This window comes from Thunnus thynnus, chromosome 8 (genome assembly GCF_963924715.1).
Source record: "Thunnus thynnus chromosome 8, fThuThy2.1, whole genome shotgun sequence".
Lineage (NCBI taxonomy): Eukaryota > Metazoa > Chordata > Actinopteri > Scombriformes > Scombridae > Thunnus > Thunnus thynnus.
Window position 1 is genome coordinate 27,373,601 of NC_089524.1, and position 13,771 is coordinate 27,387,371.

General features: G+C 42.1%; 1 protein-coding gene across 1 annotated transcript in view; it reads left to right on the plus strand.

Moving 5' to 3' along the window:
• Positions 1-1,821: 1,821 nt before the first annotated feature.
• nhsa (Nance-Horan syndrome a (congenital cataracts and dental anomalies)) overlaps positions 1,822-13,771 on the plus strand; it is a 61,331-nt gene continuing 49,381 nt past the window's right edge. Inside the window, exon 1 of the mRNA XM_067597674.1 lies at positions 1,822-3,511. Coding sequence (XP_067453775.1) covers positions 3,232-3,511 — 280 coding nt within the window. The 5' untranslated portion in view covers positions 1,822-3,231. The remainder of the gene's footprint in view (positions 3,512-13,771) is intronic.

Here is a 13,771-nt window from a genome sequence, read left to right on the forward strand (position 1 = left end):
GTTTGAGCCCAATAAGTCGCTCCCCACATCTGAGAAAATGAATGAGGCGGAATGAATGAGTTCAGTCTGGGAGACAGAGACATGAGATGCCAGACGACAACAAGGCGCTCATAGCTCCTCTGTGCCATAACCAATAATATTTGGCACAGGCCAGCGTGTCACTACCTGCCGCCTCATCTTACAGTATCTCCTCCCATACTGCGAGTTTTATTTTATCTTATGCATCAGGAGCGGAGGGGTGTGTGTCCATTAAATCAGACAGCTTAACAGGGAGCCATTCTCACTCAACTATAAATACTACTTAAAAGTGTTTGGTTTGCATTTCAAGATGACAGCTGCACATAATGAGGAAACTATATGTGTCAGCCATGTGTTGTCTCTAAGTATATGCCTGTTTGATATAATTGCCATCTAGCTATTTCACACAAAGTCAGGAACTGGCTTATTATTATCTACAGTACATAGTTATTACTATTAATGATTCGTCTAGCTGGAGACAGTGATACTTGCTGCTCTTAGGCAGAAATAGAAAAAATCCTCAGTGATAAAATTTGAATAAAGCCGTAACTCACATTTAATCAAATGAAATGAACTCTGTACTGGCTGGCAAGAGAGCTGGAGAGCACTTTTTCAAAGTCCAATGTAAATAAACTGTAAACCTGCAACAGGCTTCTCAATAACTTGGATCACCCCCGTTGGCTAAAAGTTAAAGCTGACTCTTCTGACAACAAAGATTAACAGTTTTTTGTCTGTTCAAGTTAGCTCTTTGTTGCAGCACCATTACTCAAAGATGACGACATACGCCGCGTCTCTCGTCTCTCCTTTGTCCCACGCCGGGGGCTTTGCAAAGGTTGCACTTCTGGTGTGGACATTAGTTAGGCCACAGGAAGGGCTTTAGGCTGTCACCTCTACTGATTCTGGCCCCGTCAGCTGGGATTTAGCTAAACACTCATTCAGCAAATGTGAATGAAGCTGGGCCTAAGCTGTCAGGTCTATGCGTACAGAGGTGAAAGCAAAGATTAACCTAGACAGGGATATGGCAAAGTAAAACAGGAATCCTCCACAGTTTCATCACTCATTAAGAATGAATGAAGCATATATGAAATGTTTGTCTTGATTATTGCAGCAACAGATGAACTAAAACTAAAGTCCTACAAATTGCAGAAGTTGATGTAATCTCTTTTTAAAGAGAATTCTTAGCCTCAGATATCCTGCCCGCTTTTATCTGAACTACTCGAACTGCTGATTGGTGATACACACAAACACACACACGGTCATGTTTCCATTGCGTCAGAGGACATTACACTGACTTACATTAATTGTCTGGAGACTTATCCTAACCTTGACCATAACCATAAACTAACCTTAACTTTAAACCAAGTCCTCACCCTAAAATTACTGATTTACATTAAGGGAATTTGCTTTTTGTCGCCATAAGGGAGGCAAGTCCCCACAACATGAGGAATACTGGCATCACACACACACACACAGTAATGCAAATGTGTTTTTTCATGTGAAGCAGACAGAGACTGCACCTGCAGAATGACTTAAAAAGCTGTCCACCTCTCTCCATTTACACCTCCAGTACACCCATGATACAGGCAAGCTAACTCTGTGTGGAAAACAGCAGCAGTGTCTGTGTCTAGGATACAGAACATAAACTTTATGCAATTAATAAACATTTTCTCAGTTCTCTGAAAATTAGATGATATATAAAACTAACAATTACAACTACAACTAACAATTACTATATGATCATTATCAATTAATCTGCTAATTATGTTCCTGATTAATTGATTAAAAGTTAGTCAGGGGATAGTAAAAAATGTTACTCAGAGCCTTAGGTTACATATATTGAAATGCCCTTTGTGTACAAAATGCCAAAGTCATTATCATAACTGACTGAGTCACTAATATTCACATGTGGATCCAGAATAGAAGCTAGAAAATGACTGACTGTAAAAATTACTTTCCCATACTATTAATTTACCATCAAAACTGTTGCCGATTAATTTTCAGTCAATAAATTGATCGATTAATAAGCTGTTTTTTGTGGTTTTTTCAGTTTTCCTGACACAGTGCATGTTGTCAAGTGATGATTTCAAAATGCAGCAGCGAGACTAGTCACTGGCACCAAACAGAGAGACCACATCCTCCCGGTACTGGCCTCCCTCCACTGGTTACCAGTGAAATATAGGACTGATTTTAAGATTCTTTTGTTTTTAAAGCTCTGAATGGTTTGGCACCAGCCTACATCTCTGATCTCCTCAGTCCATATTCTACATCCAGAGCCCTCAGATCCTCCGATCAGTTACTTCTCTCTGGTCCACGTTGCCAGTCAGGATCAAAAGGTGACCGAGGTTTTTCCATCGCTGCTCTCAGACTGTGGAACAGTTCGCTCCTCACCATCAGATCTTCCCCATCTATCATCAGCTGAAGATCCACCTTTATAGAATGGCTTTTGAGTCCCCCACATTTTTATAGCATGATAATTGTTATCTTTGTCTATTATAATTTACTTTTCTATTTATTTTGGTTTGTTTTAATTATTTAATTGTATTTTACATGTGTCTCTAAAGTACTTTGGTCAACTCCTGATGTTTTTAAATGTGCTCTATAAATAAATTTGACTTGACTTCCAGTTAAAAGCGAATGACAAATTAATGAAAATAAATGAGAGTGTTCACAGGACCAAAAGCCAAAAGTAACAGGGATAGTGTCAAAATCAAGCAAATTATTAAAACAGGGACTAAATGGTAGGCTATATTTGTAGTCACTATAAATAATTTAATGGTATTTTTCTATCTTCTATAATATCACTATAACATTTATATTAGTCTTTCCCTATTATGTAAATACATCGTTCCTCCTAAAAGTGTTGCACCATGGTAATCATTTTTCCTGGTGGCTGTGAAGCTCACACGGCAGCACATCAGTGCGGGATCCGGATCCAGCAAAGCCTGACGCTCCGCTCCAGGTTTTATCAGCGCCTTTTTTTAAAAACCACCTCTACTTTGGAGCAGTGAAAAAACACAGCAGCATTAAGCAGCAGATGACCCGGCGCAGCAGCGAGGAGCACAACAGTCCTCTCCAACAAATGAAAGGATGGGGGGCATCAGCAGCAGCAGCTGAATTCAGAAAAACTGGATCAGGGGCGGAGGAGGGGAGAGAACTGCTTTCTGCTCACTCTTGGGTCACTTTTGTTGGATTTACTCCCGGGTCCACACCAACATGCCATTTGCCAAACGAGTCGTGGAACCTCAGTTACTGTGCAGGTATCAAATCCCCAACGAGCAGGGTGTGCTTTTCGAGGATCTGGTCTCCATCAGTAATGTGGCTCTGTCTCGGACCTTGCGGCAGCTGTCGGACCTGGCCAAACATGCCTGCTCCATATTCCAGGAGCTGGAAAACGACCTCACATCCACGAGCCAGCGGGTCAGCGGGCTGCAGAGTAAGATTAACCAACTCCAGCAGACCTGCTCCGAGCTGGACCCCAAACAGGAGGCAGTGCGTGAGTACCTGACGCATTATTATGTGTTTAATGTTGGAGCTGCATTCACACGTCCTGCGCGCGGCTCCCAAAGAAAAACGGCACGAGGAAAACACACGAGTAGAAGGCATCCTCACCACTTCCCATCACTGACTCCGGACTGAATATCTACAGCAATAACAGCAGATAAGAAATAAAGTTAGCTCAATTCAAAGCCAGGACTAAAACAAAGTCATACTAGCTTAAAAACTTCATGAAAGTACAATAAAGCCGCAATAAAGTCATTTGTAAAGCGTCACCACCGCACTATAAATGTGTTTATTGAGCCAGACACAGTTTATTGCTCGCAAATGTCAGTTCTGTGTTGAGTTTAGGTGTAAAAATCTGTGTCGCAGTTTTTTTGGACAGTACCGTACAGGGGGACACGCGCTCTGTTTCCATCTCTGCCCACGCTGAGGGGCGTGTGACAGCCAGGCAGTCCACACTTCAATGTCGACGCTTTCAGCTATTATACTGCTATTACTCAACATAGTCTGACTTGGAGTAAACAACACAGCGTGCAATGAAGTTAAGGTAACTTTGTCGAGGCTGCGTAATAGTAAGGGCGGGAAGCAGTTCTCTGAGCGAGTGTTTCTCCCTCTTATTTAGTCAAAATGTCGATTTTCTTTACATGTAAAACACCATGAATGTTGGTGTATTCTTATTCCTAAAAGACATTTTAACTATTACATGAGTTCTGCTGGACTCTGATAGATATTGAACTGCCGCCCTCACAGTTATCCTGCTTCATGTGTTGAACTTTGCTTGGCTGCCTGTAAGAATTCATTACCCTGATAACACAGCATGCGGCCATCGCCTGGCTCTTTTAATCTCTGTGTCCCCCCACTTTACCCCCCCCCCCCCTTCTGAGTGACGGGGGGGGGGGGGGGGTTGATGTGATATTGGTTTGTGTTTATGTATAAACCCACTCTCTGGGAAGCACTTAGGAAACCCCTCTCTACCCCCCCAAGAATTGTCCTGCCCAGAACAGTTCCTCCAGTTTGGACATACCCCAGTGGATTTAGCCCGCTTTTAGTTTAGGTTCAGCAAGTCCTTGCATGTTCCCCAGACCCTGCTTCCTGTGGTCTGTGAATGAGTTAGTTTGCCTAAAGGTATTTATCTGCTCCATGGACAGCTGCCATAACCAAAACACAAACCTAACCCCTCATAAAACCTGATTGAAACTTTGTGATGTCTGCAGAGACTTTTTTTGTGGCAGGAACCATTTAAAACTTAAGTTTGAGGCGCAGTTGCTGACTTGTTTTCCTGGCCTGTGCAGCATCATGTTAAGTGCAATGTGTCTGCTCTGAGTCATCCTGGTCATGGGTTATCTAGACGTTGTATTTGCTGTTTGGTCTTTAAGACAGCTTCAGAATGATCTGGCTGCTCCATCAGTTCCTGTTTGCAAGTGCACTCTTCTCTGAGGGTGATGATAAGTGACACTATTTCATCATGAGTTTCTGTATATCTAATCAGACTCCATGTTAATTAATTTAGGAAGCTACTTTGATAAAGGAAACTCTAAGAACTAGTGATAAAGAAGTTATTAAAGTGTTGCTCCAATTATAGATAAATAAATGAATGATTTATGGTCTAATTAATGTCACGTCAGCAGTTTGGATTGAGTGTGTTTGTATGAAATGATCAGATCCCTCTATGCCATGTTGTTGTGAGAGGGATCTTGCACGCTAGGTTACCAGATAACCCCTTTTGCCTGCAAAAGCCTAATTACTCTTAATTGTGCTTTTCATATTAAACAACAGAGACCCCCCCCTCATCTGAATGACAATTAGTGTAAATGGAGCAGTTCAAGGCACTGAGGGCTCAGCCGGTGGGGGTGGGCTTTTATGATGTGCCTGTGACGACTGCTGAAGGACACAGCAGCAGAATCACTTCATGAAGAGTCTGATACTGACCGTTTGGTAAAGTATCACAAGTGTTGCCCCATGTTAGCCACTCCTTTTTTATTGGCAGAGTAAGACAACCGGTGTTTGTATTGGCGTGTCATATTGTCGCTATGTTCCTTCCATGGTAATATTTGTATGCGGGCAGGGTGTGATAGTGACACATTCAGGTCAAATGACTCGGTTTGCGAGAAGTGCGGTGCCGTACTTAGATCTCCGCTCATATCAAGGCTTTTATTCTCTATCAACACACCGACTATCATAGAGCTGCACCCAGTGCTCCAGCAGGTCCATATATAGACACTTAAGTGATGCTCCTACTCTGTGTGATTGATTGATGCGGTTATTTAAACGGGGGAATCCAAGTAAACAATGCCAGTGATTTCTTTCAAATGCTTCAGTGATGATGTAAAATAAAAGGAAGTTCTTTCTTTTTGATAATCTGTTGATTCAAATCTGTGCCGAAACAATATTTCTGTCTCTTTCTCTCACACATCCTCCGTCTCACATACACACAAGGCGCCTGGCATGTATCCCTCAGCCCTGTGTTTGGACAGCTCTCCTATGACACCCCATCAATGTCAGTGTTGGACTACCATCAGAGCTCCTCAGCCAGACCGGCCTCTGTAGTGCAGTCCCATGTTAGAGCACTCTGCTGGGTTTTAAGTTACACTGGCTGAATTCGGAGGGGGAGTCGTAATACTTGTGGTGGCAAGTGGCCCTCTGGCCAAGAGCACATGGCTGCCAGCTTACTACATTCCTCGTACAGACTGTCTCACAATACCAAATAGAGGAAAGCAGTAATCTCATGGCTCCAGTAAAAAATGAGTTAAACTCTGAGCACAGTAGCACACAATACAGTAATACTACCTTACCTTTCTGGCTCCGTGTCACCCTCTCCCTGCTCATTATGGCTACAAGATAGCTTCAGGAAGGCCGGGATTTTGCTAAATTCATAATGCATTAGTGTTGCAAGCTGTCTGCAGAGTCTTACATGATAATCTTGTGATTCTAAAGTATTGAGTTTATATGTTTGGGGAGCTTTTACATAGGAATAATAAATTAATTGACCACTCTACTAATTCAATTGCATTGAAATCCTTTTAGTGTACTTGTAACTGTCAAGTGTGTCTGCTTTTAAGGACTAGAAGTTCCATTTTTTCACTACTGTTCTTAGAGGTGCTTTAGGCTGCTTTTCAGCTCGTTTAAACAAACCCTGGAGTAAGATCGAGCATTTATGACTACCCTGCAGTCATCATCCTTACTTCATTCCAGAGCCGGTCCTCCGTTTCAGCGCGGTGACGTTCGTGCAGTCCTTTGAGCCTCGGTGGCCTGGAATGACAGTTTTTGTGGACGGCAGTAGCACATCATCTACTCTACTATAAACTCCACCAGAGTGGCTTAGACTAGGAAACCACATTAGCCCGCCAACGGTCATTCCCTTCTGCATTTCATTGACCCAGTCTGGCCATTACTGGGACTTTGATTTACTAAGTGAGGCTGCAGCAACGAGTCAATGCACATTCCATGCAAGGTCAATATCAATCAATGCTGGAATTCACGATAGAGCTTCAGATGATGTAGGAATGAAAATATTTTGTCGGCGAGTGAAATCAAATTTTATCTGTAGTGTTCTCTTCAGTGAACCCAACTTTCATTTATCAAGTAGCTGATTTAAATATATGTAGTGGGAACATATATGGAGAGAAATTAGTGCCACAAGTCGCAATATTTCTCCATAAAGAAGACATTGACTTTAAATCATTCACACAAAGACGGAAATAGTTCCCATCCCGGATCACTCTGCTTCTTTTTTCTCTTTCATTATCGGAACCGTAAGCATATTTCTGCAGGTCCAGACAACCTGCCGTTGATATAGTACCCCTGCTAATTATAGTGCAGATTTCAAAGACTTGCTCACTCATTCCAACCCCCCAAACTTCCCAGACAGACAACTGAGAAGGCGTAGACAGCCTTGATGCTGCGGCTTTTTGTTTTCATTCAACTGTCTTATAGCTGATGTCATCTGTTCTATCTGCGGACATTTATTTCTACTTGCTCTGGGCTTATATTCAGCACTCTGACTTTGCATTTTTTGGACCAGGGTATGAAGAAAGTATCAGAATATGAACAAAGCAACGTCTTTGTTCAATATTCTTGTCCGTAACTTGATAACATGGTACAAACACTTTATTGTCAGCAGGTTATTTTTACTCCAGAGGGATTTGACACTGAAATGAGAGGTGTTTTCTTTATACCGAGTTGAACTGAAGGTTTTCCCCTCACCAGACTCCCATTAACTATTGCCCCTTTTACACAGCCTGTTCAAGGCGGGAATGTTGCACTGTTATTCCTCCTCACCGTTCTGTATAAAAGGTACACGAAACACGAACATGGAGTGGGGTGGGGGCATTGTTGTTCCGCCATTAAGCCGGCAGCAGATGTAGTCACATTGCCGGATTGACGTCTGTGTAAAAGCGATAGCCAGCATGGCGAGACAACACACACTTTGATGCTGAAGCTGTTGTGTTACACGTCACGCCTCGGATTCCGGAACGCCGCCATGCTATCAAAAATCACACACAGGGGCGACATTATGTCTTCTTCACAGCAATATTGCATGATCTCTAAAAAAAAAAAAGGGGCTTATGTGTGCGTCTCAGCACCTCAGCCCTCGGTAGATTGCCTGGTCTGCGATTGAAGTGGTTTCTGCTGAACAGTTCTGTCAAGTCAAGCATTCCAAAAAGCCAATGACCAGGAAACCACAGTGCTCGCTTGCACTTCTGGGACCTTGGCCCCCCCTCGCCAACCCCCCCCCCACGCATGCTCCCTAAATTGGCTTGGGCGACTGGTGCGATTAGGGAAGATGAGGGAGAATTTGAAGTTGGGTTGAAGCTATGTTTGTTTATGAAAGGAGACATTTTGTTAAAATCAAGGTTCAGGTTTTTCATTGCTTTGCTTGAGGGAAATGTGTGAGTGATTACACTTTACATTCCTGTGGTGGGACCCTCCATGAGAGCAAGTGCTTCTGTGTGTGGCCTCCTATATTCTAACCTGAAATCCCTCCGCTGGTCTTTTGTATATTTTCAGGTATATAGGCTAATATTTGTGTGTTTAGGGCCTCTCCACTGGAACATATATGTGTGAAAAATTCATATTTTTTAACACCAGGTTCCTCCAGAGAATATTAAGCTCTAGTTTGTTGTTGGTGAGAGGGGGATTGCTTTTTCTGCTGCAGAAATTTAGAGCTATGATAAGCTATCTTCTTGCCCTGAGGTGTGTACATTTATTAAATAACATTCCCCAGAAGTCATTATTCTTCATGGAGTTCTGAGTGTGGGGGCAGAGACACCAGGAGGACAATTCAAGCCCGTCCTGAAGAAGAGGTGGGGGGCAAAGTCATCTACCCCTGACCTCAAAAGACGGCTGACCTCCCTCCCCCCACACACACACACCCCCTTCAAAACACAAAAGAGCAAACACAGCCACCTCCATCTTGCTTATCACTCTGGCTTTAAAGACTTGACCGGCCAATTAGAGTGGATTTAACGTTTGACATGATACTGAATAGCCACAGGTCAGCAGACCGGCAAAACCCAGTCCAGGGCCAGGCATAATTAGACTGTCAGAGTCACCTCAATAACTTCAACAAACTCTTCCGTTCAGGTTGCTACTCATGACTGAAGAAGAACTGAAGCGTGAACAACTGCAGGGATGTTTTTTTGTCCCATACTTCCGCCAATTTTTGAGTCATTAGTCAGAAGAGTTTGAACACATGGACAACATATAAATAAGTTTAATAAGTCACATACAATGCCACATTTCTTCTCTGCAAAAGTCCTCCTCTTCTTTTATTTTTTATTTCATGAGGAGGATAAAGATTGGTGTGACCTCACCTTACCTCTACTTATTCTACATCAGGAAAGATTTTCTCTCTCCCCTGTTTTTGGCTCTACAACATCTGTCTAAGCCTTCGGTCTGAACCCACTTGTAACTGTGATTGTTAATACTGTAGCTCAGATTACAAGATTTTTGCCCAAAGATCAAATAAATAATACATATCTGACTTCAAGTCAAACTAACGTCACTGTAGCGCGCAGTTTACAACATCTTCCCACGTCCTTTTCCATGGCAACCGGGGGAAATATTGACAGCTCAGAGGGCTATAAAACTATTGTCAGCTGGTCTTTGTCTTGCCGCCACTAGCCAAAAGCATTTCAGGCCACCTGCGTGGGTTTCCTCTCCTAACTCAGACTCTTTTTAAGTGATATGATCTCCCGCCTGGCTTTTGTCCCTCCTCCCAGATCACCGCCGTCACAAAGGCAGACTTAAATATTACGCAATGGAATTATTCTTACAGTAATTTTGAGACACATCTCAGGATCTGTGCAGGAAGAGAAGATACAAAAGTCAAACAAAACTTTTATGAGCTCTTCTTTCCTCACTCAAAGGGAATAGTCGGCGTGCTATCTGCAGGGAGAGATAAGGAGGAAGTGAGAGATAAAGGATCTAAGGCGGTCACAATGAGTCACAGATGCACAATATAAGTATTAAATAAATCCTTCAGAACTCTTTTGAAAGACTCTTCTTTTGCCAGTGACATGCATCATATAGCATATCTATATTACCTTAATCTATCAATGACTTTAAAAAGGTATTCTCATTTGATGTTAAGAGAGACCTAAGGTGTGAAAATGCTTTGTAGTGGGGAAAATGTGAGTTAAAATTGACTTGGTATTTTAACAGGAAGGAAACACATGTGAATTTGTAGTCTTTGCCGTGCAGGTGTTTAGACTGGGATTTGACTGGAATGTGAACTCCCCTCACCTCGACTGTGGATCAGCCAGGTTGAGTCTTTAAAGTTGAAAGAGGCTTTTCATCAATCATCCTACCATCACACCAGAGATGCAAAAAGAAAGCACCTGTGGATATGTGGGTGTGGATAAATGGTGTGCTCATCAGTTTAGACTCTCTTCTCACACGCAGAATTTCAGGTGCTGAGTTGTTTTTTGGTGGGTTTTTTGGGGGAGTTTCAGTTTGAATTGGCTGAAAACCCCTTCCCCCGAACAATCATTGTCCAATAATAGCTTGGCAACTGTAACTGGGCAATGTAGGCCTGTCGAGTTTTAGATTCTCCACATTTTGAATGAGGCATTTAAAGAGTTTAGAGGGTGGTGTCTTCTTTCCTAGCCTTCCCAAAACCAAAAACACTTGTGCAAAATAGTAAGGAATGTATTAAACTGTGTGTTCTTATGTAAGCTGCAATTGTCAGCGTGTCATCAGTTTGTGGGTTTACAGGTTACATTAATAGAAAATGCCCTGTCCATGACTAACAGAACCACTGTGTAGTATTTCCCCACAGTGTGGAAGAGTTTAGGCTAATGTTAGCAGCTCTGTGCTGCTCTTTCTTGGATTTGGGGAAGTTTACATTCCAGCTACTCCATCCAACATTACCTAAGATAGTGTTAGTCATCCTTTCCAAAGATTTTTCTTTTGTAATGTTAAAAGTAAAAACATACTGTTTGAAAATATGAACACGTGTGTAAGCTACACATCCAAAGAGGGTTAAAATGAGTCAGTCTAACCTCACATTTTCCTGGTCATTCTTAGAGGACTAACTGGCTCTACACTGCAATACCAGTACAATTCTTCTTCTTCTGTAAGCATCATCAACAAGATGCAGACTTTTTGCATGGATTTAGGTTCAGTCTTTTAGCACGATATCATGAATGTAGTCATTAAGTTTTAAAACGAATCAATAAACATTCAAATCAGCCAGAAACAACAATATCAACCAACTCATGGAGCTAACGTTAGCTTATTCAGCTGGCTGGCTACAGCAGATGACATCTACAAGCGACAGTTGTCATTTAGCTAGCAAAATTGTTGCTGGCTAGAAATGATTTGCTTTTGTCTGCCTCTGTCTGAAACCAAGAACGCATTGTTTCAAAAATGATTAAGAATTTTAAATGATAAAACTGCCCCTGTTATCTGTAAATGTGCAGAAGGGAAAGCTTGACAGGCTTAGCAACAGTAGCTAGCTTAGTGAAAGGTCACAAAAGTCTTATTTGATTCAGCGGGACAGTTAGAATAATCTTGTCAAGGCAGATAAAGATATTTAGCATTATTGTTACAGTTTTGATTATATTATCTACTCCAGCACCACCATAACAGAACGTTTAGAGCAACCTGGCAGCTGCTATTACTACGAGTTTAGAGTGTGATATGGTAACATAAACTGAAGGTTTGATAGATTTTGATGTCAACTCTCTAGTACTTGATTTGAGAGTAATTACATTCAACAAGAACCAGAAACTCTACTTCCAATAGAACAGACATCATGATTGATGAAGCCTCAGACAAAAAGCATCTGCCATTTTATATTCTCATGTCTTGTTCATGGAAAATGGCTGTCTTGATCTAATAAGCGGTCTTCTGCTCTCCTCATATACTCGTGTCATTTGAGGCCAGACTCCCTCTTCTTGGTCTTATCTGCTTCCTGCTGTGTTTGTACCGTCCTGCGGGTCCTCACTTGTCACACTGATTTACACTTCTAGTGCAAGTGGTAACAGTGTTTGTGAACGAGCGTCAGTGACCTGGATACTGAGGTTGTGTTGCTCTGCTTCTCGTCACTTCAACAACTTTTCCTCGACTGAACAGCGTCACTTCGGACACAGAATGTATCTGTTTCTTCTTCTGACTTTTATCTTTCAAGGACCAGTTCTGCTTCAGGGAAAATGCTAAATCTCACCCAATAATTTGAGAATCTGTTTACAGTTAGATACATTTACTTAGTCCACTCTGTTTTCTTGAGTTGTTTCTGTTTTTAATAGTGAAGATTTCATACCAGGTGTGGATCATTTTAATGCTCCAGATTGCATTAGTTGTGGCTCTGGGACTGACCTGAGGCTTCCACACAGGCTTTGCTGGACAGGTCAGTGTGAGAGAGCAACTCTCCTCCATCCATTGCGCTCTGAAGCACACGCAAGTCCACCCTCCTGCACTGGCTTTTGTTCCTCCCTCCTTTCACCCTCCTCCTCTGGGATATTTCCTCGCCATCCGGATTCATCTTTTATTCTTGCCAGTAATTTCTGTGCCTGCCTGCCCCCTCAGGCATTTTATATACTTTGTTCTTCTTTTCTGACTGCATGCTTTTTCCGAGCTTCTGGGTCTCTCTCGCTCTCACTCATCTCTGTATCCCAGTTTCTTATTTTGGGATTCAGCCAGTCCTGCTCCCAGCAGGCCCACTGGGGAGAGACCGTCCTGCTATAGCAGCAAAAAAGTGCTTTGCCATAAAAATGGATGACCTGCTCTCCATTATGTTCTGCTTTTCAGCTAGCAGTTCTATTACATTAAACATTTACTGACCACCAATCATCCAGGAACTGATGCTTTGTACTCTGGGTAAATCTGTTTGGGTTAATATTTGATAAAGTTTCTGAGTACTAATGTATGAGTCACTGCACAGTGCGATTTTATAAATGAGAGTGCTTAATTTATAAAACAGGCTCTGTTCTCTGTGTTTCCGAACTTCACTGCAGTCAAATGAGTAATCAAATGTCCCATGGCTCAGCCTCAAAGAGTAACAGGGTTCATTTCCCAGTCTCAGTTTTTATTGTGGCCATTGTTACTGATCTCATGACACATCAAACCTCCACAGAATTGGCTGCATTCTCACAGAGCTCCAACCATTAGATATTTAATTATGAGAGCAAAGGAAATTCAAGTTTACCCCAATCTATGCCACATTTCCAAAGAAATGGATGCTCACCCTGAATGCAGTTACTGATCTAAAGTTTGCCCTCACAGAGCTCACTGGGGAGCTTTTGACTCGAAGGGAACTTCCACTGACATCCGAGCACTGAAAACATGTATTGAATAAGATGTCTTATTGTTCCTCAGTACCAGTCTTTCACAATGAAGGTGTAGAAATAGTTCAACCTTTCGACCGCACCTGTCTAGAACATACTGTGGTATTATAACAGTCTAGAGTTGTTTTACTATTAGACAGTAGTGTAATTCTACCATAACGGACTATAACTATGTTTACTGTACACTTTGAATCCAAAAAAATGTACATTTCATCAAATATCATGTGAAGGGATAGATAGCATGTGTCTGAATAGTCTCCAGCTTTAGTAGATAGTCAGTATTGTATGTCTTATGAAGTGTCCATATTCCCAGAATATTGAACTTCAAAACAGGGTGGGAACAGGAGACTGGAAGAAAAAAAGGGAAATTATATTTGGGACAAACCCAGTTTTATATCCCCGATCACATTTGCTGTAGGGCTTTTGTGATGATCTGCCCAGTCTGTCTTGGCAGCCGCTCTCCGTCA